Below are 12,828 nucleotides of genomic sequence, written 5' to 3'. Positions count from 1 at the left end.
GCGGGCGCTCGGTTGGAAGCCGCGCCGGACACGCCAAAACCCCCCCCCCCCGTCTTAGGTACATCTCAAGTGTCGAGATAACGAGAACGCTCTGTCTGTAGCTTGCTAAAAATAGCGACCTGTCAGCTGACAGACGCGGTTCATACGAGGGCGTGTACGGGAATGAAAAAAAGGTCATAACTCCGTAACCGTCCAAAATCGGACACATGTTTATATGAACTTTTTTTCATCACAAAGACCTAGGAAATCACCTCCTGCAGTTATGCCCTAAAGTCGTGAAACACCCTGTATAGTCACCACTGTGCCTGAAGGGGTAACAACATGTAAAACTTAGATATGAAGACATAAAACTAAACGGACTTCACATAACATAGCAATTGTCGTTCTCTTCGAGGTACGGTTCGTGGACCAACAATCGCCAACTTACGCTAGAAACAAGCGTTGTGAGTTCTGGGTGCGGGGCACGAACAAAGGCACTCTGGAGACTCCCCAGCACTCACTGCCACGCAACACAACGTGCCTGTACCACCTGCAGGGGGCGGATGCCTCCGTCCAGCCGCCCCCGCGCCCTGCGGACATGTTCACATCACACCAGAACCAGGCGATCTGGCGTCTGCCCCCACCTCGATATAAAGTCTGGTTATCGATACTCAAGTTCCACGTCTCGTCGACAATCGATCCTCAGCTGCAAGAAGAAGAGGAGTGCGCGAGTCAACTAAAGGTGTGGGATGGCGCGTTCAGAAGGGTTCCGGACTCAGCAAAATGCAACGAGATATTCTGGTGAGGTTTACCTGTACAGGCTGATTCGCTAGGGAAAGGCACACAACTGCTAATTATATATCACGCAATAATTTACAGACAAGAACGGAGCTCGGCGACTGCATACGTCTGTAGATGTGGAGATAATTCGCTTACAAAAGTCGCTGAAATTTGTTTCCCTCCGTCTGGAGATACAGGCAGACTGAAACCGCGTCGCTGTTACAAAGCAGAAAGCTTTGCCACGTTTCGATCTCATCCGCAAATTATTGCGTGTATTATAATTACTAATTCTGGCTCACTTCGGAGTGGATGCCTCTATGTATGTGCGTCAGTGTATATACATTTATGTGCAATATTAAACAAAACAATGATCAAGTCAAGAAAGATGAAATTGACAGGGTATGTAGAACGAATGGGGAGAAGACTGCATGTCTGATATTGGTGGGAAAGCCAGAAGGAAAGAGACCACTAAGAAGATCAAGACGTAGGTGGGTGGACAATATTAAAATGGATCTTAGAGAAATTGGATGGTGTGGTATGGACTAGATCGACCTGGCTCAGGGTAGGGACCAGTGGAGGGCTCTTGTGAACACGGTAATGAACCTTTGGGTTCCATAAAATTTTGGGAAGTTCTTGAGTAGCTGCACAACTGGTGGCTTCCCAAGAAGGGCTCAGCTCCATGAAGTTGGTTAGTTATTACATACTACAAGTCCATACGCAATGCACAAAAGGTTAAAACTTGCTAAGCTGTAGTTATACGTGTCCTTAGCAGCTTCAAGCAGAGTTGGGAGTAGTTACGAATAGGAGTAGAAGACGGTATTAATGAATATCTGTACAAAATAATTTTTGAATCGGTAGTTGTACAATCCACCTTTCTCGAAGCAGTACTGACTGTGCATATAGCCATTACTTCAAGTTTAGCTATCTTAGTTTATAGAACATGTTTCACCAGTCCCTAGGGTGCACATTCAGTGAGACCGTGATATTGCTGTGTCACTCAAGGGCATTAACGGTAAGAATCGATCAGAGCGACATACGCACAGTGTGGCCAAGTGCAGTACTGCGAGATTTTATGTTCCTAAAGCAGTGAACAGAAAGTTTAGTGAAGTCTGTGGTGTGATCCTGCACAGTAGGGTTTATATAATTGTACTTGTCATTGAATTTGCAATGTATGTGTGTGTGTGTGTGTGTATGTGTGTGTGTATAGTGTGTCCTTTACTGTTTGTGTAGTTTTGTGTTTTATTTGAGTGTGGTATGTCTTATTGTAGTACCATTGCCACAGGATAGAAATCGATTTGCAGTTAAAATAAATAATAATACTATCTACTAACGTTTCGAAACAAATTTCTCCCTCCATCTTCAGAATGTATGATGATACCAGCTTCCACGAAAAGTTGGTACTCTTATACAGACTACCAGATGTCACATTCTAGAATACTCGTACATTAATCTGTGTAAGGTTTATTTTCCCCGCTGAAATTTCAACAGACTTTATGTTAGTTATTGCATAAGTGTCTTCCCTCCTCACCGCTTGCTGTGTGTGATGTGTGACGCAGCAGTGGTCCGGTGAGTGGGAAGGACAAAATGGCGCGATATCCCGCAGTGATAAGTGGTGGCAGCAGTGGAGTCCCGCTGATTGTGACTGCAACGGAGTCAGCCAATGCCACTCTTCTGGCCACGTTCTGTAAGGACCAAGTGCCACGAAGCTGTGACCACACGCTGCTCGCCAACAACACACGCTTACCACGACCGTGCTCTCTGGCCGAAAGTTTCCTTTCTTCGGGGGACAGTCTCACACTCGAATTACGACTGACAGAATCCACGGCGCTCAGGTACGTACAGTGCAGCATAGGACGGAGCACTTTCAAAAGGATATAGAAAGAAACAATTTAACATTAACTAGTCACTATGGCCGCGCCATACCTCAAGCGGTTAGTCGCTGGCTTCCCACGGCGGTGGCTCGCGTTCGATCCCGGGTCTGGTCAAGTGGGATTTTGTGGTGGACAAAGTGGCACTGGGGTAGGTTTTCTCCGAGTACTTCGGTTTCCCCTGCCAATCTTCAGTCCATCAATTGCTCCACAATCACCATCACCCTATCATCTGGGGCTGGTACAATAGGCCAGAAGTGGCCGCAGTGCAAGGGACTTAGTCCCACCCCACTAGCATTAAAAAACTAGTCACTATAATTAGACGCTAACGAACAAGCTTACCGTGTCCAGATAAGTATCAGGTCAGAGATGAGGCTCCAAACTTAAAGAACGAAAGTCTGAAACATGGTACTCAGCAGGGATATCACATACCGAGGGGGGAATGGTGCAATGGTGGAGTAATTATTTGTAGAGGGATTCCAAATAACCTCGTAGAAAAGCCTGTTCCAGCACCATCTACTTGATCTCGGATCTCACGTTAAGTCAACCAGGACTGAAGCCGCGATTCAGGGCCGAACCACCGAGTTATGACATAGCTTTTGGACCACTGGTAGCGTCGTTATATAAACCCACAATATATACCAGGTGGGATGTTCAAAGGACAGTACGGGTTCCATAGAATGCCTACTTGAATTTCAGACCGGTGTCCTTCCGAGCTCTGTACGAGTTTGTGGATCTCCATCAGGATGGTGAGGAATACGGTAAGGGCCCATGCTCCCGGAAATTCGTCAGTCGATCCCAAGGACCGATACAAGAAAGACCGCAGAACTTTCGGGCTCCTAAGAACGTGTTCCTTTATGGCAGAGGGGGATCACCTAACATGAGGTAAACACATCTCGCTGTGTCTGCGAGCATTTGTCACGTCACAATTTATTCTAATGTAGGCAGGAATGTTCAAAAGTGTACCCAGACAGGCCGAGCGCACTTACGTCGTCTGTAGCAGTATCTCCCTACTTGTGGTTCGTAGAACAACGGACCACAAGAGTTTCGTGGGTCGTCTATGGAGGATTCTGTTAATGTAGTTCTTTCTTCCACAACCTCTCATATTTCTTTGTATTCTCAACCAGTAATAGTATTATTATTATTATTATTATTATTATTATTATTATTATTATGTCTTTGAATATATTATCAAAATGTAAGAGGACTCCGGACGAAATATGTTGAATTTTATGATAATGTTTGTTCCACAGCTTTTGACATTATCTGTCTGACTGAGACTTGGCTTAACGATTCGTGCTATGATTGCAATATATTTCCTAGTAGATATACCGTTTACCGGTCTGACCGGGTATCCACCAGCAAAGCTCGTGGTGGTGGTGTCTTAACAGCCATTCCCTCCAGCTTGGGTTCCTGCAGGCGCAGGTATGATTTAGAACTCTGCTCTGAATGTGTTTGGGTTGAGATTCCCACAGTTGACAGCCACAATTTGCTTATTGGCAACCACTATTTCTCTCCTGACACTCCACCGGGAGTCATTATTAATTATTTTCAACTTCTTGAAAACAAGCTTGACACCAATTGCTTTCGTGTCGTTTTATTAGGGGACTTCAATGTTCCTGGTTTTAACTGGATACGTGGGTCACCTCTGCCCAACTGTCACTACTACGCTAAACTTAAGGGGGATGCTATATACACCTCCGCATGTCTCCTTGGCCTTCGGCAGTATGCTGTAGCTGTTGACAACCATAACTTACTTGATTTAGTCTTCTCTAATCTCACCGATCTAAAGCCTGGTCCTTCTTACTCTGATTTGGTCAAGCCTGATCCATATCACCCTCCCTTAATTATTGATGTCCACCTTCCACATATTACCTATAATCCTGATTATAAGTTCAGCCATCGAAAATTCGCCGCCGGCAATTATACTCTGCTTTACAACACCCTATCTGCGTGTGATTGGTCAGGAGTATATAGAGCTACTTCCGCTGATGATGCAGTTGCCAGCCTGAACGCCACTGTTCAAGCTGCCATGGAAGAGGCAATTCCTCGTTGCCCTACTCGTAAATCTAAATTCCCTTTCTGGTACTCTAGTTCCTTAAGGTACTACATTGGTAAGAAAAATTACTTTCACCGTCGCTTTAAAAAGAAACAAACTGATCACTATTATGACAAATTCATTTTCTATCGTAAGCTTGTTAAAAGCGCTATCAAAACCGACAGGCTTCGATGGCTGAAGTCAATAGATAACGACCTGAAAACACAACCTCAGCATCTCTGGAAATACGTTTCTTCTTTCAGGAAACATACTTTAGGTTGCATTCAGCTTCAAGTTGATGGTGTACACTTAGATGAACCTACTGCCGTGGCTGATACCTTTGCCAAACATTTTCAATCCCTCTATAATACCCATTGTCCTACAGACCCTCCCCCTCTTTCGCAACCTACTGAATTCCTGTCTCTTGCACCTGTTTCTGATGCGGATGTCTGCAAGGCCATTAAGAGACTAAAACCCTCTAAATCTGTCGGACCGGATGATATCCCGGGGTTTGTCATAAAAGGCTGTTCGGCAATTTTTATTCCTGTGCTTAGGCATATATTTAACTTGAGCCTGTCTCAGCAGCAATTCCCTGATGCATGGAAGGAAGCGACTATTGTGCCAGTATTCAAAAGAGGCAATCCTGCTTGTGTGAGCAACTACAGACCCATTACCCTTCTTAACAACTTCTCTAAGCTCCTCGAATTCATTATTCACGATCATATTTCGCATTACATTAAACTTCATCCCAACCAGCATGGCTTCACCAAATCCAAATCCACAGCCACTAATCTGGTATCCTTCCTAGATATTATGACCCCTGTTGTCTGCAGTCAGCGTCAGGCTGATGCTGTCTATTTTGATTTTTCTAGTGCCTTTGACCTCGTGCCCCATACTTTGCTCGTGCATAAGCTCAGCTCTCTTGGATTTTCTGATGGATACCTTAACTGGCTTCGCAGTTACCTAGCTAACAGAAGATCTCGGGTCCGATGCTCTGATGCTCTCTCCCGGCCTCTAAAAGTAACTTCCGGGGTGCCGCAAGGCTCTGTCCTGGGGCCCCTTCTTTTTAATGTATTCATTAATGACCTCTGTAACTCGATAAGACATTCCCATTTTCTAATCTTTGCTGATGATTTCAAAATTTTTCGCACCATAGACACTCCGCAGGATTGCCTCTTACTTCAAAATGACATTCATCATGTCAGTGACTGGTGCTCTGCCAACTCCATGAGTATTAATATCAACAAAACGCGTGTTATGTCGTACTCAAGGAAGACTAATGTCCTGCTCTATGGGTATCAGCTTTGTCATACTGCTATTACACGCACCAGTTGCGTTAAGGACCTAGGTGTTTTCTTTGACTCTAAATTATATTTTCACAATCATGTTGATTTTTTATATTCCGAATGTATAAAGCTGCTAGGTCTTATACGCTCAATAACTTTTAGATTTTCTTCTCTTGACTGTTTATATGTGCTGTATCTTACACTAGTCAGGTCCAAGTTGGAATATGCCTCGGTAGCTTGGAATTCTATCACGTCTACTGACTCCGCAAAACTTGAGCGCATCCAGAAAAAGTTTGCATCTGTCTGTTTCTACCGCTACTTCCCACATAGCTCCTATAGTTATACATCTGCCTTAGAGAGACTAAGATTGCACCCTCTAAGTATGCGTAGACATCTTCTTGATGCACTCTTCTTCATTCAGGTTTATCGTGGCCTTAAATCCTGCTCCTCCCTTCTGGATAATGCTAGTCTTCGTGTTCCTACTTGCCATGTTCGAGACTTCTCTACTTTTAGCGTTCGTCCCTCAAAAAGACACTGTCCCTCTTCTAGGTGCGCCCTTGCTACCAACGTGGTGGGTAAAGATCTCGACATATTTGCAGACGGAGCGGTTTCTCTGAATCATATTTTACAAGCATGTACCAAACCTTTTACGGTGTTACTTGATTAGTGTTTTCATTCACTACAAATATGTGTTACCTCGGCTAGCTTTAATTATTCTTATGTAATTGGTTTTAATTTATTGACTGGTTATTAATTTTATTAATTTTATGCTATCACTCACTGGTGTCTTATCTTAGTATTTAGTTACTAACAGTATTAGCAACATTCGTAATATTTCATAAATGTATGTATATATTTCAGTCTTCTTTAGATCTATGTTCACAGATTTATTTGTCGTATTTGTATTTTGTTTTAATTATTTTGTACCTTATATACTCGTGCTAACTTTGTAATTGGCCGCTGGGCTGTTAAGTTATTGCACGTAAATAAACATGAATTGAATGAATTGAATGAATTGAATTATTATTATTATTATGTTTGCGTATAAAACTGTTTATTTTTTCAAATTTCTCGTGTACAAATACCGAAAACATTTCTTAGAGTATAATTTAAAAGAAGAATTATCCCGGCTTCTGGGAAGTGACACCGTGAAGCCTGTTCAGTACGTATCAGCCTTTTGAAGGACCCCGTTGATTCCGCCAGGCGAGGCGTTAGTATCCACTTCCCGAACTATACGGTGCCATGTGCCACAAATCTTTTGACCAGCTGAGTGACTATCAGTTTCACACGGTTTCTTGCTGGCAGTTGCACGTTCCGGTTTGAGGCGCAACGTGGGGAGCGCGTCAAACTCAGGATCACTCAGCTGCAGACCGGCGGGCGTCGGTGTGTTAACGCACAGCAGCCTGACCTAGGACGCCTGCAGTGCGACGTCAACTGCACCGCGTCCCTACGCCTGTACGAGCACCCGTGGAGAGACACGCCTCCTCTTGCACGTGACTGCCTCTGCTCCTCGCCGGGCGATCTGATGCCCTTCACGTTTGTGTCCACGGCCCACGTGGTCGAACTGCGGTTCGTTGTCACTGGGATGAACTCCACAGACGACTTCAACAACTTCAGCTTTGAAGGCAGTTGGGAATTCATTCGGACTCCAGTGTGCGCCAGGAAACAGAGGCTGTCTGGAGCCAGCGGCGAAATCCTGTTCAGATCCCCGAGCAGGACACCAGAGGAGGTACCATTCGTCTTCCAACTGTTTCTTTGCCCTTCAACTGGGGTGGGTGAACTACGGACCGTGAGAACTTCTTATCCGGCTCGCGGAGCCATTGTGAGAATTTTCCAACAATATTATTTTGTTCAGCTTTAATCAACATCTGTCACATTAATGAAATAACTTCTGTCATTCATTAGGGGCACGCGGTAGCACAGTTAGTTGACGCACTATGCTACAAGCCGGAAGGTCGGGGGTTCAAGTCCCGATGAGGTCACTGGATTTTTTCAATTGATCTAATCCTTCCAGCCGCACTATGGCCCTGGGGTCGACTCAGCCTCTAACAGAAATGAGTACCGGGAATATTCTTGGAATGTTCTTGGGGGTAAAGGTCAGCCGGCGCGTAGGGCTGACAACCTTGCCGCCATCTATGAGCCGATTGTCTAAAAAATGTTGGAACCTCAACATGTCACAACCCCATGGGCCTCCACGGCCTGTTACAGGGATAGCTTTAATTTTACTTTACTGTCATTCATTATGTATATTATAACGTGCATGCCCGCTTGTTGAGAAACACTTCAAAATATTGCGCTGACCAAGGGTCCAGCAAAACACTGACAAACTCTAATCTGACCCTTCACCTGTGAAATTTGCCCACCCCTGTTCTACGAAGACGAAATACGTTCTTGGACAGTATTTATCTTACGGGATGTAATGCTGTGCAGCCCGACGTTTCGAAGGAACTACCACCTCCATTTTTGCTGCTAACGATGCAAGCATCAAGCTCTTCGGAGAAACTCATTGCTACCATTCTCAGGGTTGAACATTGAGCTAATTAAAACACAAGTAAGCACCAACTCTGGTTGATTTCTGTTGGCGTGGCTTATTATTCGACATCCGTAACTTCGTTGAAGTTGTATTCGAGTACATGGCGTCACATCCCGTAAGACTACCGCTGTGAGAACCCCAAATCATACAGATATGCTCTTATTAAGTCTGTGAAGCATAAATGGATGGATGACAGAGTCGGGAAAGTGGAGGGGGGCGATAACGAGTGTGCTGTCTGACTGGCAGGTGAACTGCGAGAACCACCCCTGGCTGATCGAGCCAGGAGCAGGACGCTATCTGTACATCAAACTGAGAGGTGTATCGCTCCAGCAGCAGCGACTCACGCCGGAAGCGGGGAACCTCACGAAGGAGGAGCTGCAGCGCCAGCAAGAAGCACTCTGCGGAACCCGCAACAGAATCTCCCTACACTCTGGAGGTTCGGTCCACGTCGTAGTGTGTCCTCAACCTCCCTCCTCCCAGAGGCACCACGTGGTTGAGGTGTTCTCTGAGGGCTGGGTCATCAGCAGCACCAAACTGGTGCACCAGCCAGTCCTGTCCACGCTACCATCTCTCGAACAACGAGCAGCAGAGCAGTCCAGGAGCGTTGTCGTAGAGTTCCTAGCTCATGAGGCCGGCTCATACTCACTCACGTGGCTGGAACTGGCGCGGAGGTAAGACTTGTCCCTCTGTATGAGCCTCTGAAGCATGGAGTTCATGTGGCAGGTAAATGTGATTCGGAGTGTAGACTTTTTGCAAGGACTAGCACAAGATGTGTCTGAGAGAAACGGGTTACCGGCACCCTCTTCTCGAACACTCTCAATCTATATTCTTCCACTAGACTGCGAGATTGAGTTTCACGTCGGTAGAAAATCACAGGAAACACAATGAATCTGCCCCCATGCATCAGACCATTCGATCAGTCAGCACAGCTTGGACATCTGTCCCATCTAAACTCTCATTACCATAGCAAAAGTAAAAAACTACAACTCCGTCCAGGGTAGATTTACGATGGGGTACCGAAAAGAAACCGAACTATTTTTTTTGTGGGCAGAGCTTTTGTAGTACGGCGTTTTGCTGCTGTGAGCGCATAGAGCTAACATTCCTGAGTCGACAAGCTGACTACCGTTGCTTCAGAAGGTAAGGTCTAGTTTCGGCAGAGTTTACAGTGACAACTGTTTTGTTTGAACGTCGTTTTTGCAATGGCTGATTTTCGTGCGGAGATGAAATTCTGTTTTTTGCTCGGGAAAAGTGGAACAGAAACTCTTGAAATGTTAAAAACGGCGTACAAGGGCTATGCTATGGGGAAAACTCCAGTGTTTGATTGGTTTTCCCGTTTCAAAAATGGTGAAATGTCAATTGATGACAAACCTCGTTCTGGTCGTCCTTCCACGGCCCGAACACATGAAGATGTTGAAAAAATTCGTGAAATCATCAAGGAAGATCGACGACGGGCCATTGAAAAAATTGTGGAGCTGTCGGGAGTGACTTGGAGCAGTCGTGTGACTGGTTTTTCCATCATGACAATCCCCCTGCTCACACAGCCCTGTCTGTACGACAATTCTTGACCAAAAATGGTATGACCCCTGTTCCTCACCCTCCATACTCACCCGACCTTGCCCCGTGCGACTTTTTTTTTGTTTCCTCGAATGAAAAGAGACATGAAAGGAAAGCGTTTTGCTGATGTTGCTGAGGTGAAGGAAAAAACGACGGAGGCGCTGTCAAGCATCTCAAAAAATGAATTTAGACAATGTTTTGAAAAATGGAATAAAAGACTAAACAAGTGTATTAGTGTAAGTGGAGAGTACTTTGAAGGGGATTGAAGGTTTGTGCTTAAAATTTGAATAAATAATTAAAAAAAAAATAAGTTAGGTTTCTTTTGGGTGCCCCCTCGTAATGGGAAAACTGTGTTTTTATGTTGGTACCATACAGAGAATTTGTCTCCCCAGTGATGACTTCTGTACTGATATTTCTATGGTGCAAAATCCCATACATGTAGAGTTTTTAATACTTTAATTTTTTGTCTTAGCTCTCGCAGATGGTTTGTGCTGTGCTTGGCTTATATACCCTATCTTATATTAGTGCAGGTGTCCGCAGATGGGGACTAACTCTATCGATTGGGTCAGACTGAGTAGGTTTTACCTGAAGACAGAGACAGAATCCAGTCTCCGAAACGTTGTGTTTCGTTTTAAATAGAAACAGGACGATGAACAATGTACAGAAACATAATATTTGCATGGTTTTATTGCTTGAGCTTTGGCCAATCAGACGGGAAGGTGAAATGCGATGAACTGAATGCTAGTAAGTTCTTCCAGAATTCAATTTACTCCTTAACCAGACTCACAATGAGCTCATCGCCGTACAGTTTGAGAGTCTAAATGTAATGTTTGCCGGTCACGGTAGCCGAGCGGTCTAAGTCATGTACTGTCTTCGTTCGCTTGGAAACCGGGATCGTGGGATCGAATCCCACTCAGGGAATGGATGTTTAATTTGTGTGTGTGCGTTTTTCTGTGTTTGTGTATAGGTAGAGGCCTTGCGACGAGCTGATCACCCGCCCAAGGAGTCCTACCGAATGTGTAAGATCTAGAAAAACCGAAGTGAACGGAGAAGTTCATGGAGGTAGGCCTAGGCCCACTGAGGCTGTAGTGCCAAGGGGAAAAAAATGTAATGTTTGTGTTCGTCTCTTCGTACGGATCCCAACCTACTTCACACCTCAACACAACATGGCTGCACGCATTCCCTAACCTACAGACTGAACTTTGTTTCCAGGCGGTCGGTGCTGCCTCCTGCCGGCTACATAATGGAAGACTGTGTACACCGGTGTCCGGAGCTCGACGCATGCATCAACTCGTCATTGTGGTGCGATGGGGTTTCGCACTGTCCCTCGGGCTATGACGAAGCTGCCAAACACTGCTCCTTCATCTTGCAGCTTCCTCTACTTTACCTCGCTCTGGGAGCAGCGGGCATACTAGCCATCTGTTGCTCCCTGTGTCTGATCACCTGCAGCGCCTGTCGACGTCGCAGACGCTCAAGACATCACCGTCGTATCAAAAGTTTGCCGTCGGAAGCGTCGACAATCGGCAAAGAAGTCATCTGCTGACACAGCGACAATTCTGTGCGCTACGTGGAGGTTGACCGCGTGACCACTGTGTGACAATGACGTCAACTCCTCGCTCATATTCGCAACATTTTGCAGCATGGCCGCTTAGAATTGATTCTGTATAAAGTATCACAGCCGTTCAAATGAAACTCGTTTTCTTTTGGAGCAAAGCCAGGAAATATGCATATAGATTTCGATCGGAGAATGTAGCACATGGGTGATATTCTGTGATTTCAACACTGTCGGATGAATTCGTGATTCTGTTCTACTGCCGTTACTGCTCTTTGAATTAATCGCTGTTTACTTTTAGAACCATACATATGAACGTAGTCTGTAATAGCCTCATCAAAATACGGACACAATTTGAAGTTGGTCATGTTGTAAATATATCTCGTAATTCAAGAGAGATAGCGTTACGCTTCCGAGACCGTTGCGAACAGACCGTTACGTAACGTACAGAATTGATATCTGTTATTTGGGTCATTCATTGTTTAACACTGTGATAATGAATCGATTTAATTTTTACACATTCATGTTATGTAGGATAATTTGATAATGGGCCAAACATTTTTCTCCACTTTTCTTTTTGTATAATGTAAAACCATTTCTAGACGTGAACCATATGACAGTACAAAGATCATCGGCGAACTGAATGCAGGGGAAGAAAGTTAAACATTTTGGGATCATTTCATTATACAGTACTACACAGCCGCTTTTAAATGCATTTGCGCCAATTTTCTGACTGGAAGAGAAAAGCTTTAAAATATTATTGCAACCATTCTTTTCATGATCGATACTCGTTTCATTTTAAGTTTCGTCGATGCTGTTTTTCAGTTGTCCCGGATACGCTGATTGCTTTATTCCTAAACCTCAACAAATGCATAATCAACACATGTTCGCCTTCCTTTCAAACTCTCCACAAATTAGTAAACACTTCTCTACTATATACAGGGTGTCCCAGGAGGAATGCGCCAAACTTCGGGAGCGTGTTCCTTATGTTAAAGTATGCCGATATAACCCAAAACACCTATGTCCAAAGTTGAACGGTTATGGAGATAATGGCCAGAGAATTGTGGTCTTCTAGCGGGTCCACGCACTGTACCAGTCAGCTGGCATGTCTTATCTACGTTTGTCCTTGAGTGTGGTGATGGCAGTTCACGTTAGCCCCATACACTCGCATACCAGAACGCGCAGTCAGCAATGTTACTCCAGCGCTTGACATTCATGTGTCATGTATAGTGCTTGGA

General features: G+C 44.8%; 1 protein-coding gene across 1 annotated transcript in view; it reads left to right on the top strand.

The window, feature by feature from the left end:
* Positions 1-12,559, top strand: part of LOC111861304 — a gene marked incomplete at its 5' end in the record, with an annotated part of 26,487 nt that extends 13,928 nt beyond the window's left edge. The window contains 6 exons of the mRNA XM_033750323.1: positions 395-780; positions 2,316-2,591; positions 3,327-3,512; positions 7,257-7,680; positions 8,731-9,155; positions 11,251-12,559. Coding sequence (XP_033606214.1) covers positions 395-780; positions 2,316-2,591; positions 3,327-3,512; positions 7,257-7,680; positions 8,731-9,155; positions 11,251-11,581 — 2,028 coding nt within the window. The remainder of the gene's footprint in view (positions 1-394; positions 781-2,315; positions 2,592-3,326; positions 3,513-7,256; positions 7,681-8,730; positions 9,156-11,250) is intronic.
* Positions 12,560-12,828: the final 269 nt, after the last annotated feature.

The sequence above is a fragment of the Cryptotermes secundus genome, unplaced genomic scaffold (genome assembly GCF_002891405.2).
Source record: "Cryptotermes secundus unplaced genomic scaffold, Csec_1.0 scaffold1534, whole genome shotgun sequence".
NCBI classification, from domain to species: Eukaryota; Metazoa; Arthropoda; class Insecta; order Blattodea; family Kalotermitidae; genus Cryptotermes; species Cryptotermes secundus.
The sequence above is the reverse complement of the archived record's forward strand: the minus strand, read 5'-3'. Positions and strand labels throughout refer to the sequence as shown.